This window comes from Plecotus auritus, assembly GCF_963455305.1.
Source record: "Plecotus auritus genome assembly, chromosome: 4".
NCBI lineage: Eukaryota > Metazoa > Chordata > Mammalia > Chiroptera > Vespertilionidae > Plecotus > Plecotus auritus.
The window spans coordinates 91,374,932-91,396,216 of NC_137775.1; the positions used below are offsets into that span (position 1 = coordinate 91,374,932).

Here is a 21,285-nt window from a genome sequence, read left to right on the forward strand (position 1 = left end):
CGATATTTCTGGCTCTCTATCCCTCTCCCTTCCTCTCTGTAAAAATATCAATAAAATATATTTTTAAAAAAATAGCTTACACTTATATACCTAATTCTATATAATTTACCTGTGTAGAAGTTCTATTTTATTATGTGACATCAATTTAATAAAATTACTTACATCTCGATCTACTGTAGTTGCAAAGCCAATGGCTTCTTTTTGTGTACAGTTAACAGCTTTCTGAAGAGTATAAATAACTTGTTCATAGGTATGAACCTCATCATTAAACAGCATGCAATAGTAGGTGTCAGTCTTCTCTCTATGGGATCAAATATTAATGATATATTATCTATTTGCATATTCCTTGCTCTAGGCTAATTTACAAAGAGCATACTTTGTTCTAGGGAATGTGCTAGCTAGGTACTAACTATACCAAAGTCATCCATGGTCCCCATGCTCTACGACACCACTATCTGGTGAGGAAGATAGATATTGGACATATAATTCTATGTGAACTGCTTTTATCAAAGGTAGGATGCTAGAGCAGGGTAAAACAGGTCTGGGAGATCAAAGAGGAACCGTCAGAGAAGTAATCTGAGACCCAAAGTCACAATTGGCTATCAGTGGCTCTTAAAAGGGAACAATACTCCTCTGCCCCCCACAGTCGACCATTTGACAATGTCTGGAGACAATTTTGGTTATCATAATTAGGAAGGCGAGGGGCGGGGGGCACTGGCATCTAGTGGGTAGGGCCAGAGATGCTGCTAATTATTCTACAATCCACTGGACAGTCCCCATAGTAAAGAGTTAATCTGACTCCAAATGCCAGCAGTGCTATGACTGAGAAAACCTGGGCTAGAGGAAGGTGTAAGCAAAGGCCACGAAGTGGTGAAGGTAAATATTAAGATCTGGAGCACAGAGAAGGAGGAGGAGATTAGTCTGGAAAGAGGCAGAAATCTAAAAAACTTTCTAATTAATTTTGATTATGCCATCATAAGGGCAATCAAGAATTTGAATAGGAAATATGGTCAGTTTGCCTTACAGTGTGGAAAATGAATCATGAGGGACAAGAGTAGATATGGCAATCCAGTTAAGAAGGCCACATTGTCCAAAAATGAAATTAATGTAATTTAGGCTATGATAGTAGTAATGGAGATGAACAGTAGAAAATTTTGATAGAAGGATTTACTAAGAAGTGAAAACAGTACAAAGAAGAAAGATTCTTTTTTCTCCTATGCTGGTGTCCTGAACCTACAAATGAACAAAAAAATAAAAAATAAAACTCTTCTATTATCTTAGATCAATGAATAGTTCCCAACTTGAAGTACATGAAGATAAAGTCATGAGGTACTAATTCATTTTCAACATTTTATTAAAACACTTAACCCGCAACTAATTATCTGAATCCCTGTTGAGAAAACAAAAAAGAACTAATACCAATGTCCTTCAGACTCTCATTCCAACTTGTATTCAACTTTAACTATGAAAACAATTCTGACAGCCTGGTTAGAGTTAAAAGTAAAAGAAAAGACTGCCTAAGGCAAGCACACTCACAAGAAAAAGTAAGCCGTTAGCCTTAATAGAGCTATGTCAGAATACAGTTTCCAGTCACAAGTTTGTGACCTCCTCAATAATCTAAGTACAAATGGTAAATATGTTACATGTACACTAAAAGAAGCTCAAAGTGTAGAATATATTTTATAAAATTTTAGAATCAAAATGAGTTTGAGCATTTACTCAAACCAGAAAACTCACATCAAAGAGCTCATTCCCTAATCTTACCTGAGAGACAAAATAAAAGGAATTGTAGAATTAACTTACCAGTTTATGACACAAAGAAAAAATTGCTTATGCCTGAGCTTTGACGTAGCTTAAATATGGCTATTAACCAACTAAACCAACCAACTAACAGGGAGAAACTGCTACCAATTAAGTGGATCACACATATTTTAAAAGTATAAAATCAAGATTACTAATTCTGCTGAAAATTAATTATTGCAAAAGAAAAGATTATGTTCTATCCTAGCTATATTAAAGTTAACATGAGAAATTAGAATAAAAATGGTTAAAACTGAGTGTGAGGAAATACATACAAATGCAAAAAATAAATGGTTGTACTTACACCATCTCTAAATCTGCTGGTAATTCACTTTCTTTTTCCCAGGTTAATATCTCTACTGCATAATGAAACATAATAGCAAATATGTTGTAAGTTCTTGTTATCACATCTTCTGGTAAATGAATGAGAGGATCCTGAAAAAAGAACAGAAAAAAAAATACAACTTTGTTAAATGCACATTAATTTTCCTCTTTCCCATTCTGCCTCCACCTCTTAAAATATTACTGTAAAAAGCTGACTGATTTTTCAGCTTAAGCTTTTCTTCAATTTGATCGTGTATATTACATCCTACCAAATCAAGCTTCCTAAAATGTTTTGTTAAACTATAATCCCAATTCTGAAACCAATTGAACCAAAATATTCAATGGCACTCCAATGTCTAATGAATAAATCTAAAAACTTTAGAATGACATTCCAGGATCTTTAAAACCTAATATCAAACCATCTTCATAGCTTCCTAATCCCTAATTTCCAGAAATAAACAAAGGAATGTTATCCAACGACAGACAACCAATTTTGTTTTACAGGATAAAGAAGAACCTGATTTTGAGGATTACGAAGATGAAAAGTCAACAAGGTCAGAAAACTGCTCTTTGATGTTATAAGAATCACTCACAGGTTGTGTATGCATGTAACAGTAAGTTTCCTTCTTTAGATTTAACAGTAAGTTACTAAATTTCTAGGTTAATGTAAAAAAATATTACTTAAACATATATGTACTAAGTTTATCATGGTGTCTTTCAGTCATGGTTGGCAAAATGTTTTTAATCTTAATGTTTTATCTTAAATCTAAACACGTTATTTAGCTTAATGGCTAAATAGTGTTATATTCATGTCTCAAAAGATTAGTATGTTCCAACATCACAAAATGAGAATCAGCACATTCTTGCAAATATACATAAGGCTACACAAAGATAAGCCTAGTGGAACTGGTAGAACACAAATGGAGATGGGAGATAAAAAGAATGGAGGGAAAAGGACAAAAAGGACAAAGATTCCTAGGACTTGAGGAATGTAAAAAAAAGTAAGGAAAGTCCTGGCCGACTTGCATCTGTTGGTTGGAGTGTTGTCAGTACACCAAAATGCCATGGGTTCGAATCCCGGCCAGGACACATTACCCAGGTTGTGGATTTGATCCAGGATTGGGGCAGGTGCAGTAGGCAACCAATCAATATTTCTCTCTCCCTCTCTCAAAAAGAAAAAATATTTTTTGAGGTCTTACCTTTTACCTCTCTTTTCAACAGGCTGCTTTTTATTTTATTTTTATTTTTGTTAATCCTCACCCGAGGATATTTTTCCAATGATTTTTAAAGAGGGTGAAAGGGAGGGGGAGAGGCAGAGAGAGAGAGAAACACTGATGTGAAAGAGACACTTCGGAGGAGACAGAAACCAAGATGGCGGCATAGGTAAGCACCTAAACTGCTGCCTCGCACAACAATTTCAAAACTACAAGTAAAAAACAGAACGGACATCATCCAGAACCACAGGAAGGCTGGCTGAGTGGAAATTCTACAACTAGAAGGAAAGAGGAAAGGCGACTGAGTGCCTGGCTGACTTTCTCTGGTGGGAGGGGGAAGGAAGCCCCCGACTGCACTGAACCCCAGTTCCGACTGCACTGAAACCCAGTTCCGGGCGAAACCCCATGGACCTAGGCTCATACAGGGGGAGTCTGGACTGTCAGGTAGAGAGAAAGGCACTCGGAGACTTGGAGACCCGGGGGAGCCGCAGCGGGTCTGGAGGTGCGCACGCGCACACGCGAGTGCTCACAGAGAAAGCTGAATGCGGAGGCTGCCGCAGGCATTCCCTAGTGGAAGGGAGTCGGAAGCTCCTGACTGCACTGAACCCTAGTTCCGACTGCACTGAACCCCTGTTCCGGGCGAGCCCCTGGGGACCCACGCTCTTACAGGGGGAATCTGGACTGTCAGGTGGAAACTCAGGGGAGTCGTGGAAGGCAGAAGTCTGCAGGCGCGCGCGTGAGGGCAGGGCTGACGGGAAGCCAAGACTGTCTGCTTCACCCTGAGACTCTGCCCCATCCAAACTGAGCAGAGAGGCTTTTGCAATTTTGCAAGTCTAATCCTATAAGGCTGTCTCCAGCACCGAACTTCTCCCAGAGTAGACACAGCTGATCCTCACAGCCAACTGGCCTGGAGGTCTATTTCTCCCAGTGATACCAACAACAATCAAGACTTAACTACAACAAGGCTGTACACACAGTCCACAAAGAGGTGCACCAAGAGTGTCCACCTCAGGTTAACTGGGGAGGCTGACCCACTGGGCCATACAGGAAACCTAGCACACAAAGCTACCCTACCAACTCAGGGAAGCAGTGAAAATGCGGAGGCAAAGAAACAGATCACAAACAAAAGAAATGGAGGAAAACAAACGACTGGATATAGAATTCAAAACCACGGTTATAAGGCTTTTCAAGAATATCCTAGAAAAGGCCGATAAATTTAGTGAGATCCTCGAGGATATGAAAAAGGACCAACTAGAAATTAAACATACACTGACTGAAATAAAAAATATCATACAGAGATCCAACAGCAGACTAGAGGAACGCAAGAATCAAGTCAAAGATTTGAAAAACAAAGAAGCAAAAAACACTCAACCGGAAAAGCAAAAAGAACAAAGAATCCAAAAAGTTGAAGATAGTGTAAGAAGCCTCTGGGACAACTTCAAGCGTACCAACATCAGAATTATGGGGGTGCCAGAAGAAGAGAGAGAGCAAGATACTGAAAACCTATTTGAAGAAATAATGACTGAAAACTTCCCCTACCTGGTGAAAGAAATAGACTTACAAGTCCAGGAAGCACACAGAACCCCAAACAAGAGGAATCCAAAGAGGACCACACCAAGACACATCATAATTAAAATGCCAAGGGCAAAAGACAAAGAGAGAATATTAAAAGCAGCAAGAGAAAAACAGTTAGTTACCTACAAGGGAGCACCCATACAACTGTCAGCTGATTTCTCAACAGAAACTATGCAGGCCAGACGGGAGTGGCAAGAAATATTCAAAGTGATGAATAGCAAGAACCTACAACCAAGATTACTCTACCCAGCAAAGTTATCATTCAGAATTGAAGGTCAGATAAAGAGCTTCACAGATAAGAAAAAGCTAAAGGAGTTCATCACCACCAAACCAGTATTATATGAAATGCTGAAAGGTATTCAAGAAGAGGAAGAAGAAAAAAGTAAAGATAAAAATTATGAACAACAAATACATATCTATCAACAAGTGAACCTAAAAATCAAGTGAATTAAAAATCTGAGGAACAAAATAAACTGGTGAATATAATAGAATTAGGGGCATAGAAAGGGAGTGGACTGATAATTCTCAGGGGGGAAGGGGATGGGGGGTGCAGGAAGAGACTGGTCAAAAATCGTACACCTATGGATGAGGACAGTGGTGGGGGAGGTAAGGGCAGAGGATGGGGTGGGAACCGGGTGGAGGGGAGCTATGGGGGGAAAAAGGAGAAACAATTGTAATAATCTGAACAATAAAGATTTATTAAATTAAAAAAAATTAGCAATGAAAAAAAAAAAAAAGAAAGAAAGAGACACTTCAATTGGTTGCCTCCCACATGAGCCCTGACCAGGGATGGAACCTGAAACTGAGGTACATGCCCTTTGACTGGAATCGAACCTCGGACCCTTCAGTGCACAGGCCTACACTCTATCCACTAAGCCAAACGGGCTAGGTCTCAACAGGCTGCTTCTTATGTCTCACAAAATAAATAAATTCATTCATTCATTCATTCATTCATTCATTCATTCTTTTTTTATCCTACTGGCAAGGGTTACTGCTATTTCTTATAAAGACTTTAGAAATTTTAACATATTGCAACCACCTCTACAAAAAGGAACTAGAACTGGTACCTCCTGTGGATTCATAAAAGAGTGGATATTAGTAAAAATATGAGCCTCGAGCTACACCAAAACAGAAAGTAGAACCTTAAAAATAGTATCTTACTATACGTATAGTCACTCCTTTTCTTACAATTCCGTCCCATAACATTTAGAAGATTGAAGAATTACAATAAACAGGATTCATAAAAATTAAATGGTCCTGGGACAGAAACAACTGCCAATTCTTAAGAATCCAAGCCAATAGTACCCAAACTCTGTTCTGCAAAATCCCAGAAGTTACTAAATTGATAATACATGGTAGAGCTGTTTCCTATTTAAATTACACATCAAATGCCCTAGCTGGTTTGGCTCAATGGACAGAGCGTTGGTCTGCGGACTGAAGGGTCCCGGGTTCAATTCTGGTCAAGGGCACATGCCCAGGTTACGGGCTCAATCCCCAATAGGGGGCATGCAGGAGGCGGCCGATCAATGATTCTCTCTCTTCACTGATGTTTCTATCTCTCTCTTTCCCACTCCCTTCCTCTCTAAAATCAATAAACAAATATATATTTTAAAAAGTGTTACATTACACATGAGGAATCACCAACTGGTAATTTTGCTGCTACATTAACTCCATTTGAGGCAGGCCAAGGAATATAGATTCCTGTGCTATCTTTGTATGCATATGTTATCTTCTTGTAAAATGGTCACTAAGAATTATTTTTGCAGTGAAAAGATGCTAAGCTGTGCAAATCTACTCATACGTACAATGATAAACTAAAGGTTAGCAAAGATTTCTGCTCAAAGTGCTCGTATCATAACGGTAAGTCAGCTAGAATGAGTAAATAAATGACCATCTTATCCTATGTTGTATTATCAACTATCCTATATAATAAAAGCCTAATGTGCAAATAGACCAAATGGCAGAACGACCGTTGCTATGACATGCACTGACCACCATGTGGTAGACGCTCAACGCAGGAGCTGCCCCCAGCCCGCAGGCCCCGACTGGCAGCAGTGGTGGGGGGCAGGGCAGGTGGCACCAGGCAAACGAAGGCGGGTGCCAGCGGGGCTCCCCACCCCATCGCTCTGCCAGTCGCCCTGCAGAGGGAGGTGACTGGCAGCAGCGGCAGGGGGGCGGAGCCAGTGAGGGTGCGGCGCCAGGCCAGACAAGGTGGGTGCGAGCGGTAGCCCTGACCACCCCGCTGGTCGCCCCACAGATCAGACCTGATCGCCAGCCAGGCCTAGGGACCCTACCCATACACAAATTTCATGCACTGGGCCTTTAGTCACTAATAATTACAGTTCTTTGATTACATTTATGTTAGAGAATACAAGCCTTTGTGAATGAACTTTGATTTACTCTTCTTTCAAATTAAAAGAATGCGAGAGGAATAACTCTACCATCAAAAATGTTACCTGTGGTTATTTCTGAAGGCAGTGGAAATTATGGAAAATTTTCATCTTTTATGTAATATATTTCTATAATGTTTAAGTTTTTAAAATGTAACCATGTATTATAATAACGAGTTTAACTGTTTTCATATATAAATAAGGCATGAATGAAGATTTTCTCCATACTATCATACTAAAACTAGAAACAAACTAGAATTATCTTTTACAGACTAGTTTTTTTAAATTTTTGTGTTTTTTTTAACTTGATTTTTAGAGAAAGAGGAAGGAAGAGAGAGAGAAACATCAACGTGAGAGCATAATATCCATTCATCCATCAGCTGCCTCCCGCATGACTTCCACTGGGGATCAAGCCCGCAACCTGGACATGTGCCCTGACCTGGAATTGAACCAGCAATCTTTCAGTGCATGGGATGACCTCCAACCAACTGGGCCACACTGGCCAGGACTGAATGATCTTTCTTTTCTTTTTTTGTTAATCTGCATCCAAGGATATTTTTTCATTGATTTTTAGGGAGAATTGAAGAGAGAGGGGAAGACAGAGAGAAACATTGATGTGAGAGGATCACATTGATTGGTTGCCTCCTGCACGAGCCCTGACCAGGGCCCAGGTCAGGGAGGAGCCTGCAACCAACTTATGTACCCTTGGCCAGAATCAAACCCGGGACCCTTTGGTCCACAGGCTGTCACTCTATCCTCTGAGCCAAACCATCTAGGGTCTGAATAATCTTTCTTAACAAGTAAATAATATACATTTCAACTTATAAAAAATAAATTCATTAATAATACCACTTTTATCTGTCTTAATATTATAATTTTAAAAATTATAATCTTATTTAAAATAACAATTCCACTGCTAAAAATGTTTTAAAAAGCCAGTATAAGGTACTGTCAAAAAAGTTCCATTACTGGAGCCTATACTACCTAAGTTTAAAGCAATGCTCTAGCACAGGGGTCCTCAAACTTTTTAAACAGGGGCCCAGTTCACTGTCCCTCAGACCATTGGAGGGCTGGACTATAGTTTAAAAAAAAAAAAAACTATGAACAAATTCCTATGCGCACTGCGGGCCTTGGATGAGTCGGCTGCTAAGCAGGACAGGCAGCGGCACCCGGTGGGCCGGATAAATGTCCTCGGCGAGCTGCATGTGGCCCGCGGGCCGTAGTTTGAGGACCCCTGCTAGCACTTACTGCGTGGGACACTTTGAGCAAGTTTCTTCATCTCTCTTAAAACTCAAGCTTCTGCAGATATAGAATATTGGTACTAGCAATATTTATCTTATATGGCTGTTCTCAGAACTAAATGAGATAAACCAAGTATAGTACTTAGCATAATATTTAGCTATTAATAATTACTAATCTGCATTTGCCTTGGCTGGTGTGGATCAGTGGTTAGAGCATTGGCCAGAGCACCAAAGAGTCTTGGGTTGGATTCCTGGTCAAGGGCACGTACTGGGTTGCAGGTTCAATCTGGCTTGGTTAGGCACATGCAGGAGGCAACCAATCAATGTATCTCTAAAATCAATGGGAAAAATACCCTTGGGTGATGATATTAACAAAAAACAAAAACAAAGCAAACAACGAAAGATCACTAATCTGCATTCAAATGAGATGAGAGCAGCAAAGTGAAAATTTTAGATTAAAAAGTATTTGCTGAGGTTGCTCATTCAGTTAATATTTGTTATTGAATTAAATTTTGTTCCAGAAAGTATTTACAACAACTGAAGAATATAAGCAGTATAATAAAATAGAATTAAAAAATAGATATACAAAGCAGGTAAAGTGAAAATTAAAGGTAGGAAAATAAACTGAAGTCAAGATAATACCTATTTATAAATTCAGATCATAAGTTTTCATATAGCTACTAAAGACAGGCTCTATTTCCAAATACTTTGGCTGTTTTCCAGATGCCTCAACAAAAGGAAACACAATCAATTATCAGGTACAAACCAAGAGAAACATAACATTTCCTAATGCAGAGATCTAAGAGAAATTTGGTATGGTTCTTATGATCAACAAAGGAGACACTACATAGTAGGTTATATAGTATGTGGTAGGTCTCAACTAGAAGAGGTACTATCCCAACAGCCTCCTGACTTACCCCCACAACCCAAGCATGGGAGATGGCATTTAGTGAGTGGGAATCAGGCATCCTATATAATAAAGAGGTAACATGCAAATTGACCCTCATGTCGTAATGCCATCACAAGATGGCGCTGGGCACAGAGGAGGCTGGGTTCCCGTAACACAAGATGGCTGGGCCCACAGGGGAGGTGGGGTTCCTGTAACGAGCCATAATGAGCGATCAGCAGGGACCTAAGGCCGTGTGGTGCTGGGCCAGGGCGGGGGACCTGAGGTTGTGCCCCTAGCCCGCCCGGCAGGGCTTGACGGGGGACCTCAGGATGCACTCCCACCTGGCGGGGCTTCACGGGGGACCTCAAGGCACACCCCCCGCCCCAGCCCAGGAGAACTGAGGCCGAGCCCCCCACCTCGGTGGGGGCCAGGGGACCTGAGGCCATGCCCCTGCCCAGCAGGGCTTGATGGGGGACCTCAGGCTGCACCCCCGCCCTGGCGCCGGGCCAGGGGACCTCAGGCCACACCGCCCACCTGGCGTGCACCAGGGGACCTGAGGCTATGCCCCCCGCCTGGTGGGGCTTGATGAGAGTGGGGCTGGCCGGGTCTGGATCTCGCCCAATGGGGGTGAGGCCAGCCGGGTCTGGGTCTCACGCAATTTCGAGGCGCGCGGGTGGGTGGGGACTTGACTCTGAGTCCTGCAGCGTGCCCCAGACTCTGACAGGAGGAAGATTTTCATATTACTAATTTTCTTTCATTTCTGACACTTCTATTATAGAGAAAGGGCAAATAGCAATATTAAAATATTTCCTCTAATTAATTCCCTTTTAATGTGCATGAATTTCATGCACTGGGCCACTAGTAATAAACAAAATGCTTCTGCTAGTGCATACCCGGTGTCAGAAAACCTTTTCTGTGAAGAGTCAGTAAGTACTTTAGTTGTTGCAGTCTACAGGGTTCTCTGTCTTAGCTACTCAATTTTGCTACTGTAGGAAAAAAGCAGTTATAGTTCATACATCAACAATTAAGTGTCACTGTGTGCTAATAAAATTTCACTTATGGACACTGAAATTTGAATTTCATAAAATTTTCACATGCCACAAAATACTATCCTATTGATTTTTTAAACTATTTAAAAAGATAAAAACTACTAAAGGCCCAGTGCACGAAATTTGTGCAATGGTAGGGTCCCTAGCAGCTGCCAGCTGGGTACTTCCTCCCTTCCCCCAGTCGCCTGCCGCTGCTGCCAGCCGGGGCCTCCCTCCCGTCCCCCTGGCTGGCCCTGCCCCCTGGTCGAACTCCTGGACAACTCCCGGTCGAGGGAACAATTTGCATACTACACTTTTATTAGATAGGATTGCTAGCTTAAGGTGGTGCATAAACAGGCTGCAAATAAGATTTGACCTGTAGGGCTATAGTCTGCGGATCCCTCCTACCGCAGTAGCCCAGAGTTGAGAAGACCTGTGGAACTTCTAAACATTATCCCTACAGAACAGAAATTTCTTCCAGCTTTTTCTTAAGATGCAGGCTGATGAATCTATAACAACAACAAAAGTTCAATAAAAACTCTATGACAGACTAAAAGTGCATTCCAAATATTATATAGCTTTCTCCCTTTCAAGCATAAAATCGAAAGCCTAGATATATTAATTTAATAAGTGGGAACCAGGTATGCTAAATACAATGATATCTATCTATATATAATAAGGCTAAGTGACCAACTGTCCATCTGTCCATCTGACTGGCCAATAAGTACATAATGAAGCGCACTGGCAATCCTATATAATAAAAGGCTAAAATGCAAATCGACCGAATGGCAGAACTACTGGTTGCTATGACATGCACTGACCACCAGGGAGCAGATGCTCAATTCAGGAGCTGCCCCCTGGTGGTCAGTGCACTCCCACAGGGGGAGTGCCACTCAGTCGGAAACCAGGCTCACAGCTGGCAAGCGCAGCGGCAGTGGCGGGAGCCTCTCCTGCCTCCATGGCAGGTGGACATTTCCCAAGGGGTCCCAGACTGCGAGAGGGTGCAGACCGGGCTGAGGGAACCTCCCCAGTGCACGAATGTCATGCACTGGGTCTCTAGTTTAAAAATAAATGTTGACTCACACATGCGTGATACATATAAAGCTCTCAGTTGTTCTTATTCCAAGAATTGATTTGTCCCTGTCTGACACTGGCCTCCTATTTAAATTAATTCAAAGACAGTTTCCCGTGATGCCAGCATTTGCGATGACTATTAATAAATCACAAGGACAAACTCTAGGACAGAGTAGGAATATACCTGAACCCGTTTTCACACATGGCCAGTTATATGTTGCTTTCTCTTAAGTTCGAAGAGCGTGTAACATTAAAGTTGTAAATACTTCATCACAAGGGAAATCAGTCAAGCACTCAAAGTGTTTTTACTCTTAATGTGGTATACAGCAAGATATTAAAATAAGTTTAATCAGTTGATCAGTCATTGTTTTTATCAATGTTGTTTTTATATCATGTCTTTGTTGTTGTTATAGCATGTTATTGTTTATTTATTAATCAATTTATACATTATTTTCATATACATTTTACTAATTTTCTTTCAACTCTGACACTTCTATTATAGAGAAATGGCGAATGGTGATATTAAAATATTTCTTCTAATTAATTTCCTTTCAATGTGCACGAATCTGTGCACCAGGCCACTAGTCTTTTTATCTTACCTTATAATCTTACCCCTGAAGACCTCATTTCTCTTAACTGAATTCTTAAATAGGAATTAAATGGTAGAGTCCAGAGGTTTTATTCTCTGACAAGTTTCTGTGGAGTATATATTCTCTAGGCAGGGCCATGTAGCTTCAGCCAGGCAAGTGATCTTGCTGTTCTATTCTTAAAATTCAAGAAATTACCCTAAGTCTGCACTTTTTGATAGCTACCCTACTAAAGTATGAGGAAAAAGCCAACAGAGTAACTGCAGGCAGGTTCATAATTTTTCTTAGAAGACTATTTAAAGCCTACTTTAAAACAGATAAAAAGGTAACAGAAGTCTTAAAATTTTTCTTTTTAAATAATATATTGAGATGAAATTCATAGAACATAAAATTAACCATTTTAAAGTGAACAATTCAGTGGTATTTTGTATAGACATAATTTGTGCCACTAACACCTCTATTTAGTTCCAAAACTTTTTTTTTTTTTTAATTTTTAAATCCTCACCCGAGGATTTTTTTTTTTTAATATATTTTATTGATTTTTTTACAGAGAGAAAGAGAGAGGGATAGAGAGTTAGAAACATCGATGAGAGAGAAACATCAATCAGCTGCCTCCTGCACACCTCCTACTGGGGATGTGCCCGCAACCAAGGTACGTGCCCTTGACCGGAATCGAACCTGGGACCCTTCAGTCCGCAGGCCGACGCTCTATCCACTGAGCAAAACCGGTTTTGGCACCCGAGGATATTTTACCATTGATTTTTAGAGAGAGTGGAAAGAGAGGAAAAGACCTAGAGAAACACATCGATTGGTTGCCTCCTGCAGGCATCCTGACCAGGGCCCAGGGAGGAGCTTTCAACTGAGATACACGCCCTTGACGGGAACTGAACCCCAGACCCTTCAGTCCACAGGCTGATGCTCTATCCACTGAGCCAAACCAACTAGGGCTAGTTCCAAAACATTTTTATTACTTCAAAATAAAACCCTTTACCCATTAAGAGTTTTTCCCGATTCTCCCCTTTCCTGTTCCTGGCAACCACCAGTCCGTCTCTACAATATTACCTATTCTGGATATTTCATATAAATAGAACCATATAATATGTGACTTTGTATCTGGTTTATTTTACTTAGCATAATGTTATGGAGGTTCACTCATGTTTTAGGATGTATTGGTATTTTATTAATTTTTATGGCTGAGTAATATTACATTGTATGTATATGCCACAATTTATTTATCCATTTAATGCTAGATGTTTCAACTATTTCCACCTTTTGGCAATGGTGAATAATGCTGCTACAAACATGCATGTTTATGTACTTATTTGAATACTTGTTTTTTATTCTTTTGGATGTATACCTAGGAGTAAAATTAGTTTCATATGGCAATTCTATGTTTAAAATTTTGAGGGCAGGCTCATATGGAAATTCTATGCTTAACATTTTTTTTTTTTTTAAGAAAAGCCAAACTGTTTTCCACAGCATTGAAATAATTTTGCATTCCCACTAGCAATGTACAATGGATTACAATTTTTCTACATCCTCACCAACACTTTTCCTTTTTTAAATTTTTTATTACAGCCATCCTAGGATAACTCATTGTGCTTTTGATTTACATTTCCTTAACTAATGATGTTGAACATGTTTTCATGTGTCTGCTCATCATTTGTATTGCATCTTCTTCAGACAAATGTCTATTCAAGTCCTTTGACCATTAAAAAAATATATATGTTTTTATTGATTTGAGAGAGAGAGAAAGGAACATCAACAATGAGAGAATCATTGATCAGCTGCCTCCTGCTCGCCCCCCACTGGGGATAAAGCCCACAACCTAGTCATGTGCCCTGACTGGGAATTGAACCATGACCTCCTGGTTCACAGGTTGGTGCTCAAACACTGACCCACACCGGCTGGGCATCATTTGACCATTTTTAATTGGGTTGTCTTTTTATTGTTGTAAGATACATATTTTAGATACTAGACCCTTATCAGATATATGACTTGCTAATATTTTCTCCCATAGTCCTAATGTTTTATACAAGTTTTCAGTTCTTTTTAAAGCAAAACTTTTTTTTTCAAATATATATTCGTTTGTCTTATTTGTAATTTTACATACAGAACTCCAATCTGATATCTATACTAATAAAAGGGTAATATGCTAATTAGAGCAAATGTCTTCCAGATGTTGATCTGGACATCCGTCCGTCCAAAGCCACAGCGGCTGTGAGGGCCGAGGGTCAGCGGCACAGGAGAGGAGGAGGCGCCTCCGCGGGAGCAGGAGTGGAGGTGGGGCCGCTGCTGCCGCTGCGGGAGCGGGAGCCTCCGCCTCCGCCTCTGCTCCTGGTCCCAGCGCACTGGGAAAACGGGCCTAAGTGGTCAATAGGACATCCCCTGAGGTCTCCCGGACTTGAGAGGGGGCAGGCCGGGCAAATTTTCATGCACCGGGCCTCTAGTATGAGATAAAAATGAAGCTGCTCTAAAAGGAGTGAAGAAATCCAAAACCCTGACCACATGGTGTCTCTCTGTAGCAAATTCTAGAACACTTGGACAAAGCACATAAAACACAAGATACACATTTTCTATAGCACTGAATAATTGTGCACAATTTTAACTGTCCAAAACATAGTGGAACACAGTCTAAAAGACATTGTCCCTACACCATAAAGTCTTGGTAGTTCCGTTAAAATATTTGAGACCTATAAGGTATGAGCACCAGGAAGGATTATTTATGCCTCAAATCTGTATCAGACCTACTAATAACAAAGAAGTACTTTGAACGTACCCATCTCTCTGCCATTTAAAAATAAAATCTGCAATAAGGATCTTTTTTGTTAATCCTCATCTTTTCTCACACTTCCTAAATAGCCTTCTTTGAAAAGAAAGGAAGCTCAGGAAATACAAAAGTGGACTGAGGATATTTTTTCCATTGATTTTTAGAAAGAGTGGAAGGGAGGGAGGAAAGAGGGGGAGAGAGAAAAAGACAGAGAGAGAGAAAAAAAACACACCAAACCATTGATGTGAAAGACACACTGATTGGCTGCCTCCTTCATGCACCCCACCAGGGCAGGGATCGAACCTGCAACCCAGGTATGTGCCCTTAACTGGTAATCAAACCCATGACCCCTCAGTGCTTGGGCTGCCACTCTAATGATTGAACAACACCAGCCAGGGCTGAAATAAGGATCTTGACTCAAACATCAAGTTGTCACAAACAGCAGCAGAGTCTCAAGTATTTATTCACCAGTAGCTATAAATATACCCTTATAAATATCAGTTAGGGAAAAATAATACAGGACCAACAATTTATTACAGCACATATTTACAGATGGAGTGAGTATAATTTGTACTGAGCTATCATCTCTACACTTGGTCGCATAACATATCCAATGTTACCAGATGATGACTAGAAATGGCTGCCAGGTATGGCTATAGAAAAGACAGGTATCTGGCCTACGAAGTCTTAGTTACAACACAAATATACAAAAACCAACTAAGTTAAGTGGTCTACACATATAGGAAAAGTAATCCCTTCAATAATAAATGAGAACTTTAAAAAAGTTGAATTAAACTAAATTTCCAGAATTTCAAGTGTGTACTATTAGCAATGGTATGGCATCATTAAATGCAAAAAACTTTTAAAGTATACTTGGTCACTATTAATAGTGACAGGACTATTTTGCTTATCCATTGCTCATATTATTACCTTATTACTATGTCTCAAAGTATTTTACACTCATGGTTAAAATAGTATTTCCTTAAAAAAAAAAAACACCCAAACTTTGAAAATTGTTTTTACCTCTTCTTCCTCAATTTCAGAGGTGTTAAGTTTGTGTTTTTCACAGTAAGGACCTTCTTTCCAAGCTTCAGTATCACCACAGTCACAGAAACCTCCACCTCCTGATGTTGTCATCTTAAAAAAAAAATCATAAAAGCATCTTGTCAATAAGTGTTTGGTGAGGACTCTCAGATTATAAGAAAAGCAAGTACTAAGGAAATAACATTTCTAGAGTGTTTAAATTTCTTTGGAGGGATGAAATTTTAAAAAATGGCAAACCTCTCAATGTTTTAAAGCTTATTTTAATAAGCCTATAAGCTAATATAAGTGATTTCAAAATAAAATAAGCTACTTTGTAGTGAACTAGTACACTACAGATATTTTAAAGAGATAAAATATGCCCACATACATAAGTTCCTTAATTAGGGAAATCATAAGGGTTTGGGGGCCGGATTTTGACTAAATTGGTATAATGCTGGCAGGTTACAGTGCTACAATGTAATACACCAGATTCAAGGGTTATAAGAACTAGAATAGTCCAATAAGAGTGCTGCATTTGCATTAGAGGAAGTAAGATCGTTTATTTTTCTTTTCTTACACTCCCTAAATAGCCTTCTTTGAGAAGGAAGCTCAGGAAATACAAAAGTGGACTGCCTGGTCACAAAAAACCTTTGCACCACTTGCAGGGTTCAAGAATTATTTATACTTCTTTTTCTTCTTTTTTTGGGTAAAGACAGTTTATTCAATAAATGGTTATGGGAAAATTGTACACATACATGCACAAAAATGAAACTAGACCACCTTCTTACACCGTACACAAAAATAAACTCAAAATGGATAAAGGACTTAAATGTAAGTGATAGCAGAGTAGTAGCATCCTGAGAGATCCCCCTGGTCTCTCCCCTTGAAGTTTCAAAAATTTGAACAGCCATATCACAACAAAATATTCCCTGTTCAATGCACAAATATACCTGAGAGATCAGTGGATTGAAACATCTAAAGGTGGGTAGGTGGAACAAGGGAGGAGGGCAAAAAGGGGGTGGGGCTGATACAAACCAGGGAGACAGCCCAAAAGCTGGGAGCTCATGATGGAGCTCAGCCCAGAGAGGAGAGGAATCCTGCTGCTGCTGACATCACCTCCGCCAGGAGAAACAGGGGAACTGGGTGGACACTCCTGCAGGCGTGAGCAGGACTGGTTATGGCTGAACTGAAAGACTATTTGCAAAAAATTACTAGGCAGTATGTCTGGGGTAGCTATAGTAGCTTCTGGTCAGGGAAATTAGGAGCCATTCTGGAAGTTGGGAAGTCCAAGAGAAAGGTGCCAGTCAGAAGGTTTCATCCTGAGGCTTCTTCTCTTGCCTTGTAGACGGCCACCATCTTACTTTGTGCTCAGATGACCTGTCTTTGTATTTCCACATAAGGAATGGTGAGGAGCAAAAGAAGCTATTTATTCTTTTAAGATATGGAAATGATTCAAGAAATCTGGCAAGACAGAATTGATTAGTTAATCATTGGTAGACTGGAAATTGAGAGAGTTTAGAAATGGTTAAGTGCAAATTTTAGATCAGCCTTAATATATTTTGCCCAAACTATCTGTGTGTTATATATCACAAATAATTAATGTAAACCCACAAACAAGTTATTCTCAGGGACTGCAAAGATATGTCAAGAAACATGGGCAGGCAGGCAGGCATTTGAAAAATGATAACTCCACCCTACAGTTTTCATGCACATTCTCTTATCGAAGATAGGTAAACAGCTTAAAGGAAACTGGGATTCTCTTACTGATTTAGGAAAATAAAGAGAACACAAACATACAAGGAGTTCAATTTTGTAGCTGTTTTTAGTTCGTTATTATACCAATATTTGGGTTCTATGAATAAAAACAAACAGGAGGAAAAGTCCTGAACCAACAGGGCTCCTGAAATAATAAGACTGTGATATTCTCTACCATTTTATTTGAGATTAGGGTGAAAAAAGCTCCAGCTACTAACAGTTCCCCTAATTTCTAAATGTTCATGGGTCTGTTTTGAACTCTCAGTAGAGAAACCAAGACAGGCTTAATAATAATCTGCCTTTGTCATATCCTTGACTTAAAAGCAAACAAACCTGATTTTTGTAAAAGTACTGATTGCATTATAGCAGAGAAAAAAATAAAATTAGTGGGTCTTATGTTTTAGAGTTGAGCCCTCTTCTACACTGTAGTAGCTGCCTCTTTAATATTAAGAAATGACAAATCTTCTGTGGAAGATGACCAATAAATAGAACATTTTTTAAATGTACACTGAGTGGCCAGATTATTATGATCTCTGAACGCATAATAATCTGGCCACTCAGAGTGTGTGTGTGTGTGTGTGTGTGTGTGTGTGTGTGTATTTGAGGCCCGGTGCATGTATTCATTAATGGGTGGGGTCCGGGCAGCCTGGCCAGGGGGAGGGGTCATGGGCGGTTGGCCGGCTGCCTGCTGGCTGAACTCCTGGTCGAGGGGACAATTTGCATATTAGCCTTTTATTATATAGGATATACACTGAGTGGCCAGATTATTACGTGTTCAGAGATCATAATAATCTGGCCACTCAGTGTATAATCCTGTCACTTTTCCTTACTCCTTGTCTCACACAAACCCCTTTAGGAACCTCCCTCTCATACTTTTAACTCAACTTTATCCTCTGATTTTTGATAACCCCTTTCATAAACCTAGAGTTTTGAAGATAATAAACATAGAAAAACATCAAGATAAACTAATTGAAAACCAATATGGAGGAGCTGATATCTGTGTTGTTTTTCTTAAACCACATGTTTCAAGAAGTCTAGATTCATAATCCATATCTACACTGCCAGTGTATGTTTAATGGTGTTTAAATAACACATTTCTTAAACCACACTCTCCTATTTCAGTGTTAAACCTTAGAATTTGAAAAAAGCAAAGAAGGTATCCTATATAATAAGAGTAATATGCAAATTGACCATCACTCCAACACAACAGATAGCTGCCCCCATGTGGACACAAGATGGCTGCCATAAGATGGCAGGCAGGGGAGGGTAGTTAGGGGTGACTGAGCCGGCAGAGGAGGGCAGTTGGGGGGGACCAGGCCTGCAGGGGAGGGCAGTTAGGGGTGACTGGGCCGGCAGAGGAGGGCAGTTGGGGGAGATTAGGCCAGCAGAAGAGGGCAGTTGGGAGGGAACAGGCCTGCAAGGGAGGGCAGTTGGGGGGACCAGGCCTGCATGGGAGGGCAGTTGGGGGGGACCAGGCCTGCAGGGGAGGATAGTTGGGAGGGACCCAGGCCTGCAGGGGAGGGCAGTTGGGGGGGACCAGGCCTGCAGGGGAGGGAGTTTGGGGGGACCAGGCCTGCAGGGGAGGGCAGTTGGGGGCGACCAGGCCTGCAGGGAAGGACAGTTAGGAGTGACCAGGCCGGCAGGGGAGGGCAGTTAGGGGCAATCGGGCTGGCAGGGGAGCAGTTAGGCATTGATCAGGCTGGCAGGGGAGTAGTTAGGGGGTGATCAGGCTGGCAGGCAGAAGCGGTTAGGGGCAATCAGGCAGGCAAGTGGTTGGGAGCCAGCAGTCCTGGATTGTGAGAGGGATGTCCGACTGCCCGTTTAGGCCTGATTGGAGAGGGTGCAGGCTGGGCTGAGGAACACCCCCCGCCCCGCCGTGCATGAATTTCATGTACCAGGCCTCTAGTGTAGTATAAAATTCAATACTAGGTATGGTTATTATCTGGACATTACTAACCCTGTATCGATGGTCTCTGTGAATACTTCCCAAAAAGCATTCCATGCATAACACACAAGTTGGATCAACTGCACAGTCTCTGTAAAGTTAGAGAAAAAACAAAAATCAGTGTCATAAAATAACTGCATATTTCACAACATAATACTTCATACTGGATTCCATTCTAGAAGAGCAATAATAGTGAACTGTCTTAATGTTAAAAGAAAGGAAATATTATTCCCAAAGATCTCTCAGATCTTTGATCAATGAAGTCAGCTTAAGAACCTGTTTCTCATACTGGATATGTACTAGTGAGTCTTTGAAGGCACATATTACTAGAATGGTAATTTCCCCCAAAGATTCGGGGAAATCACATTTTATATTAAAACACACAGATGTTATGGAATAGGTTTTAAACTTTATCTTGCAATTTCAAGTAACTTCCTTCAAATAGGTGTTTCAAATCAATGGTCTTCAAAGTGGTATGTGTACACCCCCAGAAAGACAAGAAAATATTAGAACTTGTATTTCTAATTAAATTTTAACTAATTTAAAAGGGAAATTAAACAGTCTAAGTGATTAATGTACAGACTGACATGTGTCTCCTCACTTGGTCATTATGTCTGATGGTCACACAACACATATGGTTTCTAAGATATCCTGATGAGAGAAGAATTCCACAAGGCTGCCCTAGCCAGTTTGGCTCAGTGGTAGAGCATCGGCCTGCAGACTGAAGGGTCCCAGGTTTGATTCGTCAAGGGCATGTACCTTGCTTACAGGCTCCTCCCCAGTCCGGGCCCTGGTCAGGCCTCAGGCAGGAGGCAACCAATTGATGTGTTTCTCTCACATTGATGTTTCTCTCGGTCTTTCCCTCTCTCTTCCATTCTCTCTAAAAGATCAACGAAAAAAAAAAAATATCCTCAGGTGAGGATTAACAGCAACAACAACAACAAAAGAATTCCACAAGGTGGATGGGCTGTGACAGTGGTGTCCTCAGTCATTTCATTTGCTTTCATCATACTGTCAGTTCGATATATCTACAGATCACATCTTCTGTATATATAAAAGCCTAATATGCAAATTGTCCCCTCAGGAGTTCGACTGCTTGCTATGATGTGCACTGACCACCAGTGGGCAGCGCGGAATGAAGGAAGGCCCCGGACGGCAGCTGGTAGCTGGGGAAGGGAGGCCCCAGCTGGCAGCCAGAAGGAAGGCCCTGATTGGCTCTGATCACCTGCCAGGTCTAGGGACCCACCCATGCACAAATTTTGTGCACTGGGCCTCTAATCTTAAATAAGAGAATCTCTCTAATGCCATGAAATGAGATGGGGAATGATGAAAAATCTTTAAACTTCCCTTATCCTTGGTTCTTATATCCTCATAAGCAAACGACTCTAATGTGCTTATTATATGCCTTTTTATTCATACTAGGTGCCCAGTGCATGAAATTCCTGCACTGGGGGGGAGCGGGTGGGGGGGCCCAACCTCCCAGCCCAGCCTGTGCCCTCTCGCATTCTGGGACCCCTCAGCGGACATCCCACTCACAGTCCGGGACCCCTCACTCCTTACTGCCCACCTGCTCACTGCTCCTTACCACTCAGCTCACTGCTCCTTAGCGCTGCCACGGAGGTGGGAAAGGCTCCTGCCACCGCCTTCGCCAGCTGTGAGCCTGGCTTCTG

At 41.0% G+C, this 21,285-nt stretch overlaps 1 protein-coding gene across 15 annotated transcripts in view; it reads right to left on the reverse strand.

The window, feature by feature from the left end:
• Positions 1-21,285, reverse strand: part of UBR2 (ubiquitin protein ligase E3 component n-recognin 2) — a 133,521-nt gene that overhangs the window by 84,821 nt on the left and 27,415 nt on the right. For all 15 annotated transcript variants that reach the window (XR_013960306.1, XM_080663178.1, XM_080663177.1 and 12 more), the window contains exons 3-6: positions 19,628-19,706; positions 15,916-16,029; positions 2,105-2,235; positions 163-301 (exon numbers count right to left, since the gene is read on the reverse strand). Coding sequence is in view for 14 of the 15 variants with exons in the window: in XM_080663178.1 (XP_080519304.1) it covers positions 163-301; positions 2,105-2,235; positions 15,916-16,029; positions 19,628-19,706 (463 nt within the window). In the remaining variant the exon portion in view is untranslated. The remainder of the gene's footprint in view (positions 1-162; positions 302-2,104; positions 2,236-15,915; positions 16,030-19,627; positions 19,707-21,285) is intronic.